The sequence below is a fragment of the Accipiter gentilis genome, chromosome Z (genome assembly GCF_929443795.1).
Source record: "Accipiter gentilis chromosome Z, bAccGen1.1, whole genome shotgun sequence".
Taxonomy (NCBI): Eukaryota; Metazoa; Chordata; class Aves; order Accipitriformes; family Accipitridae; genus Astur; species Astur gentilis.
In genome coordinates, this window is record NC_064919.1 from 63,981,078 (window position 1) to 63,999,059 (window position 17,982).

The 17,982-nt window shown below is 38.4% G+C and overlaps 1 protein-coding gene across 10 annotated transcripts in view; it reads right to left on the minus strand.

Moving 5' to 3' along the window:
- MAST4 (microtubule associated serine/threonine kinase family member 4) overlaps window positions 1–17,982 on the minus strand; it is a 312,156-nt gene that overhangs the window by 33,262 nt on the left and 260,912 nt on the right. For all 10 annotated transcript variants that reach the window (XM_049796540.1, XM_049796539.1, XM_049796541.1 and 7 more), the window contains 4 exons: window positions 17,579–17,680; window positions 13,262–13,394; window positions 8,944–9,011; window positions 6,458–6,543 (listed from right to left, as the gene is read on the minus strand). In XM_049796540.1, coding sequence (XP_049652497.1) covers window positions 6,458–6,543; window positions 8,944–9,011; window positions 13,262–13,394; window positions 17,579–17,680 — 389 coding nt within the window. The remainder of the gene's footprint in view (window positions 1–6,457; window positions 6,544–8,943; window positions 9,012–13,261; window positions 13,395–17,578; window positions 17,681–17,982) is intronic.

The following is a 17,982-nucleotide window of genomic DNA, read 5'->3' on the forward strand; positions in this document are numbered from 1 at the left end:
AAAAGCAATGTATTAAGAACATCAAGACCATCCGATTGCCCTGTTGATCTGTCCAATGACAGTGGTATGCCCTATTCTGCCTGCAAAGCCATAATCAGAGTAGCATTGTTGCAGCCTCCTATGGTTTCAAATGAAGAATTTGCTTTCCTACTTCCCACCTTTGTGTTTTCATAACATGGCAACAAGAGATTTCCAAAACATCCTCCAATTTCACTGTATGGATGTCAACAGGTACACAAGTGCTCTGTATTTTATTGATGCTGCATTTCAACATAGCAAGAAAAGTTTACTTTTCAAGAGAAGTAAGAAAATTCATGAACTTTGGCATTGCCCCAAACATTACCTTACTCCACTTCCAACACAAATCTCAGCTTGAAAAAGTATCTCTAAAATACCTTTAGCTAGGCACAAATATAAAACACTCTGCAAGTGTGTTAAGGTGACCAAAAAATGCTGAAACATTTAACTGGGTTTCTGAATTGCTCCTACCTAAATATTATGCAGTCTATCCCTCCAATCTTACAACCAACATTCCTGTTTTTCCTCTAAATTACTTAAAGGCTTCAGGCCTAGTTTACAGCTCTTCAGTAACTTCAACTTTTAGAGCCATTTTAAAATCTAGTCTACATTCAGTGCTTGAAGCTAATGTAGCTGTGTTACTTGCTTTGACCTGATTCTCTAATTTGTCAAAGGACCTTGAACTCCTTGTGGAAACACAGGTACTGTACTTCCTGCTTAAAATTTATAGCTGCTCACTAGGAGCTGTTTCATTTTCACAAGCAATTTCCTGAGAAAAGAATGCTAAATTCTCTACTACCCTAGAATTATGTCTGGTGTTGCCTCCAGTGAAGAGGAGCTACTTGTGAGGCTGTAATTCATGTTACAGCAAAATGGTTAAGTGTACAGATAGTTATTTAAGCTAGAATTTACAAGCAGCACTGTACCACCTCCTAGCTAGGCAATGCCCATGACCAGGTCAGATTTATTTGGGGGCAGGGGGAAATACTGCCTAAAGCACTGCAGCACTCCTAACATGAGCATCCAGTGCAGTGTGGGTCTTCTGAGCCCTGGGAAAACACGCACAGCCTCCTCTCAGCAATATTTCAGATTTATCCTAGTCTGCATAGAAGCAAATGAGAAGCTGGTCATCTGAAGGAAACAACACGATAGCTGTGATCCTTCTCTCACAGCTGCTACTAGTCCTAGTTGTTCCAGTATGTCACAAATTTTGACTAACAAAACCTCCTCTGCATACCTAACAGTAGCAGTGCCTTCTATTTTTATGGCAACTAGTAAATACTGATGCAAAATGATGAAGCTACTGTCCAGATTTCCTATGGGTAAAGTGTTCTGTATTTGCAAAAGAAACGCTTGAGAAATTGAGCTCCTCACCAGTTTGAAGCATGCTGCACATTCAGGAAGGACAGAATTCAAGACCTTCAACATGGCAACAACCTTTGTCTACCACTGAGACGATTGCATTAGCTGCCAATATTAGATCCCCACACATATATTACCTACAGAATAAAGATAATGCACTTGGCCTGTGCTGTACTAGGAAGGGAGGCTCACTTGAGGGCAATGAAGTTCACAAGTTCAAAGTTCATTATTTTGAGTAAGTCCACAATGAAAGATGAATATAAAATCCCTAGCATAGAAATTGCCAGCCTCTACTTTCTAAACTGTTCTTTAAAGCTATGGGCTTCAAGGAATCAAAGCCTCTTACTCTGCATAGACCAGAGACCCACAGGGCTAAATAGAAAAGAAGGTAAGGAATACAGCTTATTAGACCTGTAGTCCTGTCCTGGTTTAACCCCAGCAACTAAGTACCATGTAGCCACTTGCTCACTTCCCCTCCCCACCAACCCTCAGTGGGATGGGGAAGACACTTGGGGAAAAAAAGGTAAAACTTGTGGGTTGAGATAAGAACAGCTTAAGAGGACAGAAAGGAAGAAAATAATAAGAATAATAATAAGATTGGAATATACAAAACAAGGGATGCACAATGCAATTGCTCGCCACTCACTGACTGATGCCCAGTTAGTTCACCAGCAGCAACCCCCCCAGGCCAACTCCCCCCAGTTTATATACTGGACATGATGTCACATGGCATGGAATACCCCTTTGGGCAGTTTGGGTCAGCTGCCCTGGCTGTGTCCCCTCCCAGCTTCTTGTGCCCCTCCAGCCTTCTTGCTGGCTGGGCACAAGCATCTGAAAAATCCTTGACTTTAGACTAAATATTACTTAGCAACAACTGAAAACATCAGTGTGTTATCAACATTTTTCTCACACTAAATCCAAAACACAACACTATACTAGCACCTAGAAAGAAAATTAACTCTATCCCAGGTGAAGCCAGCACAAGTCCATTCAGAGCTGGTGCTACTGAAGTGAACCTACAAAGCCACACTTCCCCCTATCCCCTTCCACTTCTTGAACTGGTGGCTACCAGGCTGATGATTAACCTGACTGACTGCAGCTGGGTGACTTTCTTGGTCCCATTTCCAATGCAACTACACATGAGCAAGTACTGTCAAAGAAGTGGAGAAGGGACAGTAATGAGTACCCACAGGTTGGGGGCAGCAGCTGCTCAAGCCAACACTGCCTCAGAATTTTTAAATTTATCAAGCAACATGGTTAGCCAGTATGTCATGTACATATTGACATTACCATCTTTGTAGAAGTAAAAGTATTCCAGTCTGGCACAAAAGTGGTACCATGTATTTGCTTTAACCAGATACAGTTATAAATTAGTGAAGAGCAACTGAATGAACATCACTTGCTTCCCTGAAATCAAATGTAATCTTTATTTTGCTGAGCTGGTTCATGAAACTAGGCTGATGCCAACTTGAAGAGATGGACTATTACTACCAGCTACCTCTTGCAAGCTGGAATATGGAAAAATGTTGCTGTGGTTGCAGTGTAAGTTTAAAATTTGGGAAGTATGAAAAGAAAAGTTTTGGCTGGCTGAAAAGAGTCAGATAGACAGCTTGTGAAACCATTAATGCCTTGGCCAGCATCCTACATGTTTACTGATTCACAGCTTGTTTAACTTCTTGTATATTCCTACCCATTCCCGAAAGCCTGATACATCTCATCTACTATACAGTCATTTAATTGCACTACAAATGAGTTTACCGAATCAATTAAAAGCAGAGAACTGCTAAGATATTTACTCAAACCTTCACAAACCCAATAGTTTATATTTAAACTCATCAAGTTTAACATATCTGACAAATCTCTGCTACAACATGCCAAGACCAACAATTACCCTGTCAAACAGACAAAACTTTCCATTTCACTAATGAAGGCAAAACCACCACAGCAAAATCAGACAGCAGAATGTATTTTTTTTAAAATTGGTTCAGAATTAAACCCTCCATTATAACTCAATATAAATAAAGTATTACAATAGCATACAGAATCTTTAATAAGTCAGAGCACAAAATATGCCCACTGACATATTTTTGAGAATAAATCAATGAAGCATAGGCAGAATTCACACATATTTAGGTTATTTCAAAAAATTAATGGCCTGGAAAAACATGGAAGGGGGAAAAAAATCCTTGTAGCATAAAAACAAAAACCTTTATTTCAGCTGTTTATACTTGTAAATAAACTGCAACAAATGCCTATGGGGCAGTTTATTGCCTTGTATTCACAGATGGAGCAGGTATTATTGCTTTATTACACTCCATTTTATAAATGGGTTAGAGAGCATTTAGGCTATCGTGATGTGTTCCCCTTTAAACTTGACCATAACTTTTGAGTAAATTAACCACTGAACATATTGATGCCAACAGAAAAAACACTTAATGAAGATCAAAACATGGTCTGTCAATATTACAATCCCACCTATCTGACATACCACAGCAGAGAACTTCAAGCACACAGATAGTTTTGAAAAAGCGGTATCCTAGAGAATTTAGGAGTGCAAGCCTCCTCAACTTACAGTAGTTGGGTGGGAAGTGACTAGATGCTAAAATCACTTTTAAAAGTGAGTACTTTTAAAAGTTTGTCTCGCCACTCACTGTGTTACATTCCCTCTACATTAATTAGTAAGGGGCTGTAGCTTTGTTTTCCTTTTTGTTCTTGATTTTTTTTTCTACCAAGTAACCATTTAAAAACAAAAATCCAAACCAACAAAATCTACTTTTTTATTGTTTGCTTAAGGATGGATATAATAGCACTCTACTAAACTGATGAGGTTTTCAGTTTCCACTTCTAATACTACCACAGTATAACCTGCCAGCCTACCCCTGTTTTAAAATTTGCTAAAGACAATAACGATTCATGCAGAATCCGGATATGCTCCAAGCTGTTCACCCTCTATCAGCTCCCCTTTTCCTCACAAATTTATCAGGGTCTCATCCAATTTTTACAACATTGATACTGCCCATTTAGCATATTACTGGCATGAAAAAGGTTTCATAAGTATTGATTTTTCCTAAGACAAACATGAGGGAAAAAAAAATCCTACATGTTATGTGTCATAGAAAGCCAGGGCTTTTCTTTCATCCTTTCTTTTCCAGCTTTTCAGATCCTTACTTGTCTCTGATTTCAAATGGACAGTTGTCTCCAGTCTGTATTTCTTAATGGCTCATCAAAGCTCCTTCTGACTGTAACACCTATGAGGCAAGATCCACAGGTCTACTGAACTTCTGACTTCAGGTGGCCGGCCTCACGATGCTGGTTACAGCATGCCCTTCTGCAGCTGCTCCCTCCTCTCCCCATCCCTCAGCATCCTAAAACTGCTGGGAAGGTGGGCAGGTCTCGTGACTCAGACACCCTTTTCTCCAACAGGGACCCACCCCACATGGTTCTTCTTATCCTCCTCCAGCAAGACAAAGAGGAAATTGGGTAGGAGATGAAAGCTGGAATGAAAGGGACTAAGCATCTGCCAAAAGAAGGGAAAAGGATGGAGCCAGGGAGGGGTGCAGCAGCTATTGCTAACTGCTGGAAGAAAGGCTTTTGAAGTCATGGGGTAATTGGGAGAAACTGGCATATGGTAAGTAAAGAGTTTGCCTAAGGAGAAATTCTGAGAAAATGAATTGTGCAGAGGTTGACTAGTATTTGGATATTCACATAACTTTAATGCAAATTATGCTATTTCCTTCAGGCTTTTTGCTGAGCTATGTAAGCAGGTCTGGACACAAGTAATAGCCTCCACACAAGCTGTCATGACCAACAGTACTAAATGTCTCCTGTCTCAGAGCTCAGGGTTACCTTTAACTAAATATGATCAGAGAGTATTACTGTGCCCATCAGCCTCAGGACATTAAAACAGCATGCAAAACTCCAGTGGGCACATTGCAGGTGCTTTCTCTTCTATGTATGTCCAAGTTCTCTTCAAAGAGTGCTCAGTCCTATCAGGTCACTGCTGCTGCCTACCTCAAGCAGAGGTAGTTCAGGGTAGAGCCATTCTAATGGGGTCTGTGCTGAAGAACAGTACAGCCCTCTCCACTGCTGGGCTGTGACATGGTCTCATTTGGCGATGGGCTGCTCACCCCAAGACGGAACCCCCTCTTTTTTGAACCAATACATCCCTCCTGGTCCTGCAGGTTACACAGACCAAGGGTTCCTATCTTGGCACTTTTCACTGCAGAGGAGGAGGAACCAGTCAAGGGTCTAATAGACAGTATCTGATCAGAAAAGGTGACTGAAGACACACTTCTGCCTGCTAATAGACACAATCCCTGCATGGTACTTCCAGAAAACATTTTTTGTGTTCATTCAAGGCCCAGGCTAATATAATTTTCTCTTGATCTTCTAGAATATCTCCAGATGACTCACATACTACTGGGCAGTAAGGTGTGCCTTTCCAAGCACCCAGAAACTAACCATGTAACAGCAATTCCTTAAAAGCTAACTGGTTAAAATGTGAGGATACAAGAGTGTCCACAGAGAAGCAACAAAACAGTGCTGCCCTACTTAAGGATATTTGTTTCTACTTTACCAATATTTTTAGGTCAAGTAAGCACTCATTTTTAACAATGTCTCCCTACAGATGCAGTTTTATACTGTTTCACATCTGCATAAACACAGGCTGTTTCCAGTATTATAAATCATAGAATCATAGAATCCTTTAGGTTGGAAAAGTCCTTCAAGATCGAGTTCACCCATCAACCATGCCCACTAAACTAGGTGGCTTTAAGTGTGCTTTTTGATTTATTCAGATTTCATATTTGGCATTACATTTACTTCTGAAAAAAATCTTTGTGATGTAATATTCAGTATTTTAATTTACTGCAGCACACAATAATTCATTATTGCCTAGCAGGCTTTCCAAAAAGCTTTTCACGTGACCGTCAAATATTAGCAACAAAACAGGAAAGCAGAATGAAAAAAGCAGCAGTGCAAACAAACTCCCTCACATAAATATCCCTGCAATAAGAAATAATGGGAAGTTAAGCAAAAATAAAATGCAAAAGAGCTGGTGGACTCACAGATTACTCACCCATAAGCTCCATTACTAATCAGTTTAATTGTTTCAAAATCACTTTCCCGAGGTTTTCTCTGAAGCTTCAGTGTGGTATTAGAGTTCTTCAAATTAAAAGAGGAAAAAGAACAAAGTTAATGCAGTACTTTTTTCAAAATCAGGGAAAAATAAAAAAAACAACAAAGCCTCAACTATCACCAGGCTGTCACACCCTGATGAACCAGCTAAAAGCTCTGACCAGTTAGGCATCCAGCTAGCACAGAAAGGGACCAAAGGGACTCCTGAAGCAAAGCCGCTTTTTCATCAAAATGTTATCTATTACACTGCAGCTATCTGTCCGCTTATCTACATGCACAGGTTACAGCAGACAGGCACAAAGGCTTCTCGGTAAAGGAGTCACTGGCAATTCCTATCCAGAGTTACAGACTTCTGTAAATCCCACCAGGCACTCGTTGGCCATTGCCTTCCCATTTTAGTAAATCTGACTCTGGTAGTACAGCTTGGTAGTAACAAAATGTAGATGAGCTCTCGTTCACTCAAACTTCTACACATTTTGAACTAATGTTAGGATAGATTGTGATATAACTTTGCATAGACTGTGAAGAGAATACACAAAATGAAAGAGAAAAATATGAAAGACAAAAATGCAGTAATTCTACCTTTACAGAGGTCACTTTCACCTACTTGTATGCCAGAACATTTCAAAATGGAGTTGTCCCAAGTACTGTACAACCTTTTTTCTAGCTTTAATTTTTAATCAATCCTGAAGATTAAAGTGCGAATTAGAATTGGGAGGACAATGAGGGCATGGGACTCCAAATTTAGTATTCCAAACCCACAATATCCTTTTCAAGATGTTTTCCCAATCACCAAGAAGTTCTATGATCCCTATACAGGCAGTTCGGTAATAGTTAAGGTTGAAAGTAGACCCGGCTGGAACATTTTCAATTAAATGCTGGCTAAAGAAAATCCAGTACAAGAAGGTTAGTGAATATGAACTACAATGAAGCAGATAGGGATGATTTACTAAACTTTTTAGCCCACTTGCCTGCCAGTGTAGGATTCTTCCTAACTGCATATTTATGATGATTTTGAATGGTCCCGTACTTTAAAGTTGTGCTTCCTGTCACTTTCCATGTGTGTTTATTCCACAGCTACACTTTGAGAAAATGTTTCCAAATAGTCACCCTGTATTTTTTCTTTCTGATTTAATTTCATCACCTCCCTTACTTATGTTGCTTTATTATACTGCATTATCCTTTCTGTATTTCTTCAACATTTGCACAACAAAAATAACTTTACAATTAAAATTTCTTAGCTATTGCTAAGCCAGTTTGCACTTCAGATTCTCCTAAGCACTTCAGCACTTTAAGTCTTCTAGTTATTCTTTCTGACTTTTTTTCCAATTTGTCAGTATCCTTGTACTAAATACTGCTCAGGTCTAATAGTGTATTTTAAATGCAGATGAACGAAAGCAGCAGAATAAGAAACACCCTTTATGTCACAACTCTGGAAGCCCTTGTATGTGGCATTTTGTCAGAAAGTCATAAATTATCTCAAGATAATATGACACATACCAGAGGATCATGTCTTTTCTGTAGCATATGAGAACTATTCAACAGATACCCCATACCTGTATTTTAAACTCTAACATTTGTAAATACTTGTAAAGTACCACTGAATTACCTATGCAACCCCCAAAATTGCACTTGCTTTTTCCATCCGCTTGCACTGAAAATCGACACTAAATTGTTAGAACTCCATCTACTCTTGTCGACTGAAATCCAAGGTATAAGAACCAACTTCTAAAAATAAGACTTTAAATTGAGAGCATTTAAGCCCAGAATATTCAGCCCAACCAACTCCTCCAACATGTTTTTTCCTTCTGCCAACCTCAACAAGCATCTGACAAAATGCCAGATGTACTGTAAGATACCTATTATTGTAGACAAATATTTTTGAACAAAGATTCAGAAAAACAATGCATAATCTTCCAGATTGCAAACTAACTTTCTGAATCCAAGCTATTTGCTAACTTGCTCATTTCTTCCTTGTCTCTTCACTGTATCTGTTCAGGATTCTCTCAATTTGATCATTAGCTGCCTCTGTAAATGGACTGGTTTAAAATCTGTTTAAAAGACTTTATTTTTATGAAGTGGTTTAAAAGTCCTTCTAAAAGAAAAAGAAATACATTAAACAGACATATAGGAAGCAGTGGTGGATTTTGTGGTAAAACACTTGCCACATGGTGAACACTAACTTTGTGGAAGCCAAAGACACTGCAACATCTAGGAAAATACGTAGAAAGGTTTGTTCTAGTATTGTTTGTAAGCCTTCTGTCTGCTGAGCATCATGGCATTACTCAGAGGATTAACCGCTGTCCTAGTCAATCTGTTTACACATACCAGGAGAAAATAAAACGGGACAGGGTCAGGGGGAACACAACACATTTATTTTTCCTTGCAAAGATTCAGCAAAAGCAGCAACATAACAGGAAAACTTACATTTATTGATTCATCCACTTCCAGAGTTTCTGCTGTCCCACTGTCACAGTCAGCTAGCTGAGCTATTTCTGGAAACAAAGATTAGAAACTTCATTTTAAACTGTAACAAATATAAAACTAAATTAAGCACAGAAAACCTCAGAAGTGACACTTTTCTGGAATACTTAATAAACACACTGTCCTATCTGTAGTACTTGCCAACTAACTTCTAGGGCATCTCCAAGCATATATAAAAAAATCCCACCTGGCAATTGAAGACCTGCTATTCAACACCTATGTAATCTTCCACTAAAGAATTCAAACAGCCACAAAGCAATGAAGAGTGATACTGTTATCACTGCTGAGACATGGGAATTCTGAGATACAGGTGATCTCAGCATTAAGGCAAAGACAGCACTAATCTGCTAAAACTCCTGAGGATCTCAGCCCTTCAGGGGGTTAATAGTAGGCCCCATCCTTGTTGGGCTCCTTCACAGCTAAAGCAAAAAGCTTCTAGTTTAGACAGAAATGGACTCCAAATGGTTTGCATCTTCTACACAGAAATGCTGACATGCCTAACAGAATAAGCTAAATGCCATTTTCTTGGAAGCTTATCACTTATGGGGTCACTAATACATACAACTTCTCTGGGACACTAAGATTTTGGGAGTCTACAACTTGACCTGGTTGTCCCTGCCAGAGTCAACTTATGCTGCAGAGCTCCTAAGCCTATACTGTTGTTCAGAGGCCCAGTAACTAAGAATTCATCTGGGTAATAAAAGCTAAACAGGACAACTGGTAGCTAAAAGACCCTGGGAAGCTTAGTAATCATGTACATAGTTAATTATATACTCCACATAGCCAAAGATGCACGTTTTGTCATAATTGTGTGCTGGAGATCAGAGATAAGATCAGTTGAAATTTGTGAGGTGCATTTTTATCTCAGGACTGTTAACTGAATTTATGAATATGAAACATAATTCAATATCCACACAGAATATCTAAACTGGATTTTTCTATATAATAGTGACTATTACAAGGGAAATTCTGCACAACACTTACTGTAATCATTAAAAGCAAATTAACCACAAAGATAATTTTCTGTTGGAACTTTTAGCTAAAGATTTAAGGAGTAACTCTCATGTTATCACCATCCAAAACACATTGTTTGTAAAATATAAGAATCAGAAGTAATGAAAATGTCTTCAAAAATTTCAAAAAACAAACAGATCTTTAAAGTGTTAGAGAAGCTAAAAACATTCCAAAAATTCTGAACATGAAGTCAAGAAACAGTGAAAAATATCTCCACTGAGAACGAACAAGTCTTTAAAAACCAAACCAAACCACCTAAGCTAAATTGATAGGCCAAACTCAAAACTGGAGTGGATTTCCCTGGCAAGAGTCACAGTTCTGTGAAAGTGTTTTTTTTAATAATAGAAGTGCTGATGAAACCTTTACTGTACAGGTGAGAATGAAGCAAGCTAGAATAATGTACTTTGACAGCCTTCTCAACTGAAATTATTCATAAATAGCAAATTAAAATGAGCCATTTTTAAAAAGAACTTTTGCAAAGTAACCATTATCTGAAAAATACGTATTATTTGCAAGCAGTATGTAGTAACGGAATGGAGCCAACAGTCAGCTTTTGAAATGGGGAGCTCTGGAACCATTTTGCAATGCCTGAAGAGATCTTCAAAACTCATCTAAATACCATTAAACATCTGCCCTTTTTCTTTCATTGATTTAAACCATTTCTGAAGAATCATGATTCAAAAAGGTAAAGATGGTAATTTAAAAACCATGGGGAAAAATTTCTCCCTGGGGAACACTTCAGAAATGCAGCCACCAGTCTCTGCTAAGTGATGAATCTGTTGTGGTATTGCTTACAGTACAGTATAAATTTATCTAGCATTATCTCCAAGTAATGCATGCATCATTTCACTTGAAGAGAGGACACTACAGCTATGTCAGCAAACAAAGGAGGTAAGTAGAGAGAGGTCTAAAGAACTAGGTTGCTTTTCTCTGCAGAAGTAGTAAAATCATTTGCATGAACATTTATGAACATTACAGACATAATTTAACAGCTTAGTTGCAAATACAGTTCTGTGTTTCAGGACAAGTGGTGTTATCAAGGTGGGTTCTGTTTGTTTTGAAAGATTTGGTTCTTACGCTATTTAAAAGTTTAAATATTTTCTATGTTTGCATACAAGGAATTCAAAGCTCTCTGGAGGATGATCTTCACATTTTTATTTTTTTAAATAGCAATGAATACAGTGTTTCCAAATAATTGTCTCTGTAAACGATTAATTCCAGGGCATAAACCCATAGTGTCATTCTTTTATTTTTGCTTAGGAAATGTCCTTGTATATAGAGTCATCAATTTAAAACCAAAACCAAATCATTTAAGAAGTCACTGCACAGTGATTTGTATTGCTTATAAATATCATTTTTTGTAGGGAGGCAGGAAAGCATTAAGACATATCAAATGGCCTGAATTATTTTACCACAAATCTACATACACATTAACATTAAAATGCTATATAAAATAACGCACTCGCCCAAATCTCCATTTGAACCAAAGATCAGTAATCTATACATCATTCACCCCTCAGTATTTACTGACAAACCACATAGCCCATTTTTCCCTCAGAAAAAAAATTTTCAATTATCCTGAAATGCTTCAATGTTTGTTGTATTCATTAATATTCAATTTATGAAATGTAATTATGTGTCCTAGATGAAGTACACTCACATAATATAAATACTTAGTCTGAGAAAATAGTATCCCTTATTTGTAAATAGCCTGTGTCTCTAGACACCTCTCAATAAACTGTTTAAAAAAAAAAAATCCAAAGCTATTATTAACTTAGGTAGCGTCAGATTCTTGATTCATGCTGAGGAACACTTCTATCGAAGTGGCCAGAAAGAGTCAATCAGTAAGATATGGTTCAAGTGGCAGAACCAGGCTCAATACTACTAAACCCTCAACCCACACTCCAAATTAAACCTTGCATACTTGATCAGAGAAGAATTCATGAACTGTCAGTCTAGGCGAGACCAATAGCTCTCCAAATCCAGCAGACACCTATTTATCTTGCAGAGAATTAAGCTACTTCTTGATCTTTTCTAGTACCACATGGGTAACAATATTTATATTTTCCCAATTTGTCTGGCATACTTGCTGCACTCCAAATCCAAGCAAAAAGCATCAAAGCTGCTTTAATCTATACCTCAGATAAAAATAATACTAAATTTGGAGGAGGAAGTTCTTCTGTGAAGATAGGAAGCAGACTAATAAAAGGCTTGACTTTCTTTAAATCTGTTAATATAACATGAATATCATCTATAACAATATCCAATCTAACTGAATTGGATCTAACCAAAATCCTGAAAACATCTGGCAGTGCTGAACTTCATAAGCTGCTGAAGTTGAACAAAAAAAGAGTTTTCTTTTAACATACAATATACTACTCCTTTGATTTAAGGAAATGTGATCTTGAATCACGAGAACTGGTAAAAAGAAAGTTTATCATAGTTTTTTTGCAATTATTTTGTGTTACCAAGTCCTCTCCTAGGCACACCCCTTGTCCTAGGTCATAACACAGAAGACAAGCTAAATGCCACTAGCTAGACTCATTTTCCATGATGGCACTTCTGCCAATTTCTTCCAAATTGCAGAACTAGCACTGAACACAATGAACCAATTTCCATCTATCACCAGTGACAGAACCTGGTCTCAGGATGGAAGAGAAGGTGGTCTGGTTAGGAGATAGAAGTAATCTTAGTCTTCCCAACACTGTCCTTGAAAGAAGAATCAGGCATACAAAAACTCCACAATGACAATACCTCCATTGGAACCCAAGTTGTTCCTACAAAAGCCCTCAACATGGACACATGAATTACCTGGAAAAACAAATCTTTGCAGTTTGAATAGGAATGGGTGATACTCTTCTCAGGGACTCCAAGATGTGGGAGCCTGGGGGCACTGAAGGGCAAATAACAGCTCAGCCCAATTTCATTTTATACCTATGGTTGGATAAGTCACCATTAAATTATACCAGTAAATTTCAGCTAGAGCTGAAATAAGTCACATTGGCAAGCTGGAAGATGATGATGAATATCATTGACACTGTCTATTTGTGAATGATAGTCACAACAGAAAAATCTCAGATGACCTTTCCAATGCCTTTGAGCTTGTGAGTACTCTGAGGGTTACTGAATGTTTGTGCTACCATCTTTCCTTTGACCCTTTTCAGATATGCACAGATTATCAGAATGATTAAACACATTGAGAAGGAAGAATTTAGGAGCCTGTAGCTAGACCAGGAGATGCACTTACCTTCCAGAGGATCTTTATTTAAGCCCAGCTGGCTAATAATATATCGAGGGATGTCTGTTTTAATGCCTTGCCCCTCTTTAGCATGGCCTTCAGCTGCTTCCAAAAGATAGTAGAACTCTTCAGGATCAAATTCCTAGAAGCAAAATAATCACCATTATTCTGTCTGTACAAACTGAAGTCTTAAAGCCTAACATAAAAACATTCTTTGCTTCTTCTATTGCAAATGTTTGACATCTTCCTTAATAAAACAATACCTCTTTATTCTATTACTAGTAGTCTATTACTCTGTTATGATTCTTATACAATGTAACATGCTGTAAGCAATGAAATTTCATACCATTATTTCAGAGCACTACTTTGTAAGAATAGTAAGTTTTTCACCCTTAAAACTTCCCATAATATTCAAGGTGAAATGACATAACCAGCAGTGAAAAGATTTCACATACAGAAGACTATCTCCCTGCAGCTGCTTGCATATAAAAATCCACTACTGAAATAAATAAATTATGTAAATATATTGCTCTCCACTTTTACTTCTAAATGAAATTTTGAAGTATTTTTAATCAATATATATGCACTATGTTTTAGGGAAAACACATTAAATAAATCACTAACTTCAGAACAAAGCCAAAATTGTAAGTTGCTGAAAACAATATTCGAACTTTTCCAATTGTTCCAACTCTAGAAATGAAACATCCTCCTTTGGGAACCAACTATATTACAACTATCATTTATGCCATGCCTAAAAGGCAAGCCTCAAAGAGGAACAAAAAAATAGAAACTTGTAACCCTGCTTATCCCCCAAGTCACTTGGAAATATATTTCTTTTACTACCTTCATAGATGATAAAAATAGGAAAGTATTGAAAGGACCAAGGACGTTTATTAAAAGGTTTGGTGTTGTTTTTTTTTAAATAGACTTTATCTACTGGCATGAAATCATACCAAAACATCTCTCACATAGCTATTACATTCTTCAAGATGTTCATGCCAACCATAGATCACAACAGGTGCAATGCTTATGAGAGTGAGAGTCAATCATGAAACATTGATGTAACAAAAATCAGATTTTTTTGCTGAGGTAAGTCAGTTCTGTCAAAAATATCTGTGGAAGCCAGGCAGGCTGCTGACCTAGTTAGCTTCCCTGCTGGTCATTTTGTGGCCTGCCATAACCCCATGGGGCTTTAATCTGCATGCTGGGTCACAAGGCTCCTGTCCCAGCTCCTCAGGCTGCCCAGGACTTGGAAACAAAACGTCCCAACCTGGAACATAGCTTGAGAAATTAGGTATCATGTTTCATCTTGGAAGCATCCAAACTGCTACTGCTACCAGGAGTTGCAGTGCATCTGAAATGAAGTGTCTGGCATTTTCAGTCTTGTGGAAACAATCTTAGTTTTTCATTTGTCATGAAACAATTTTCATCATCTTCAGCCTACTTCAAAGTGTTTACCACAAACTCATGAACTGCCCAAACTCTCTTATTTAGCTCAAAGTCTCAAAATGGTGCTAAACTGCCTAAAAATCTAAATAGAGTCACTAAGCATTACATGCTGTTTTAGCCTTACTCTCCTCATCTGATATGCTGTACCCAGCTGTATCTCTTATATGTTACTCCTTGGCACTGAAGAACTTACCAACATGATGATGCACACCAAGATTTCCTATCTACCTTCATCATGAAAACATCATCATCTCCTTACCTGCTGCAGTGACAGACACACAGCTTCTCCGCTTGCTAGTAAGTCAAGGTAATTTCAAAACAGATACTTCTAATCATATGAATATGTGTGTGCATATATATATATCTCTCTAAATATACACACATATGCATATATACATATACATGCATGAATAATTAGAAGCAACAAATTTATATTCTGATATTTACTTCCACTCATTTGTTCATGTTTCATTTTCCATATACAAATGGAGTAAAATCTTTCAATATTTGGAAATAGCTCTTGGCACACATGAAACTGCAAAAGCTTTATTCATATGATTATAAAGTGAATAAAAAAAAAAGAATTCACGTACCACGAACACCTGAGCCAAGATCACCATCAGAAAACTGACAGCATTACTGCATGGTATCTGAAACTTCTCATGACAAAATTGCTGGATTTATTTCCTACAATGCTATGAACTTTCTTACAGAGGCTGAAGTTTTCCATATGTAGTATCTATTTCAGACAGACATTCAAAAATATCAGCCAATGTTACTCTAAAGTTTCCAGAGGGACGCTATGGAAAAACAGTATTGTTTCTGTAAGATTACATGATACCAGTGACGTTTATGGAGTAGGCTTAACACCTCCTTTCATGAGAAATGTATTGTTTTGTGACAGTATGCATAAATTTGTTCAAGCTACCTGCTACAGAAACACACTGTGCAGAGTTGATACATTCCAGCTTAAATCTTCCATAGATCCCATCTGAAGTAAGAACACTATGGAAGCTGTCCTGGTTTTCTCTACAATTGCTGCTCTGAAACTCTGAACCAAGAGATACAGTCATCTCCTGGCCTTGCAACATGGTCCTTCCACTCACATCAGCAGACCCAGCAAAAGGAGGGATACAGCATGCACAACTCTGCTTGAAGCGTGATAAGAAAAGCAAGTAGCCTAGAATAAAATACTAAGGGCAGAAACTGGGAGCTAAGTGAATGGAGATTTGGATTAGCTAGCTATAAAACTTGGCATTTTGGGAGAATGAACTAACGGGCAAATAGGTCACCAGGAGAGAACTTGAATTAAAAACCTAAAAGACAATTATAATACTGGGGCAGGGGAAGGTGGCAGAGAGCCAGCAAGCATGGAAGGGAAGGATAAAGCATCATAAAGAAGCCTTGGTCTATCAGGCCACAGGATGTATTTAAGGGTATTTTTAGTTGTGTGATGATAGAGAAGGACGCAGACCAGAGGGAAAACAAGACATTGTACGAGAAATTGAGCAAAGAGGGGGAGAAAGGTTATGTGAACCCTGGGAATGGAGCAGGTAAGATGACACTAGATACAGAATGAGCATTTCAGGGTTCAGGGCGAAGGAGTAACACAAGTTTGGATTCAATGGCACAGGCAGGACATACAAAGGCGTCCTCTTATGAAAAGCCCCCCCCCCCCCCCTTTTTTTTTAAACATCTCTTTCATGCTGATTCAGAGCACATACCTTATTTTAGATTCCTTCCGAACTGCAAATCATGAACAAACTGCAACTGGGAACACTGAAACATGGTGTTTCCAAAACAAAACACAGGCAGCATTCAAAATGCCATGGCTGAATGAGCCAGGTTGTGGATTAACTGTGCCACAGATGAAGAGAGACAGCACAGAGCCAAAATGAGGTTGGAAAGACTTACTAGCTCAGATTCAGTGCCATGCAAATGCAGTTATGACACTTGAAGGCATAACTTGAGTCTAGCAGCAGTGACTCCCACACAAGCCCCGAATAGCTGTATGCAGCATCCACGCTGTGATCCCAGTATTGGCAAGCAGAGTGGCTCAACAAAGTCAACTTGGGCTGCCTGCCAGGACTGTTGGGACTCAGGCTGACTCTTACATAGTATCTGGGTGTCTACGCTGTCCTCCTGAGTACACTGTGTTCTGCAAGGGTTTATTAGTTCCACTGAACAACTGAAGCACATTGGCACTGTGCATAGGAGGAACTTCCTGCACCTGAACCATCCCAGCTCCCACAGCATGGGCAGGCAAAGCAGAAACACACCCACATGGCCTCACACAAGCTAGCCCAGTCGGGCAACATCAGTACTATGCTCATGCATAAATAAGTTAACTCTTCTGCTCCTTCTGGCCCCCAGTATACTTCCCAACTATCTGTATATCCAGATACCTTAATCCCTCTTGCTGCTGCTCCCCCCCAGATCAAGTACTGCAGAGCTGACTGCAAGCTGCTTATAGCTCTGGCAGCTGTTGAGTGAAATGAAATTATTAAACTTGTAAAAAGAAGAACAACAACAATAGGAGAACCACCAAGCAATTATGATTCTGGAACAGTCTTCCCAAGGAATAGCAAAGTCTAACAAAACAACAGAAAAACCCAATTGGTTTCAAACTGGAGCTTCCTCCATTGATGAATTCTATAACATAGTATTTGCAATAGCAGGGAACCAAACACAACTGCAGGAGGTCCCTGCCAGTCCCATATTCCTGAAATAAAAGCAGAAAGGATCCCACCAACAATGAAGCCCTGCCCCACTGTTTGACATGTTTCAAAAAACAATTGTAAAGGGCCTTGAATACTAAGCCAGAAACCTTCATACACTAACAAGAGAAAAACCTACTTATAGTGAGCATGGTCTTACCAAGCATTCCAATAAACGAGCAGGACGAGCAATAACTATCAGGATTTTTCGAACAAGTTGCTTAATAAATGCCATTTCTCCACTCTCTGATCGCTCTTGAGCCTAAGAGATAAAAATAAAGCAATAATAAAACAAACCGCAGTCGATGCACTACTCAGGAAAGCAACTCTGATATCTGGGACACCTTTGAGGGTTTGAAGCATCTACTTGAGACCAACAGCTCATCAATTTCAAGATGCCAGCAGAAATAACAAGGACTTGAGCAACGCTGCAATTTCTAATTGAAGTAATCCCATTTGTACAATTCTAACACTGTAACAACAAAATAAAAGTGCCTACAATGAACATAAACCTACTTTCTACTTTTTTTTCCCCTCAACTTACACAGTATTATTACCATCAAT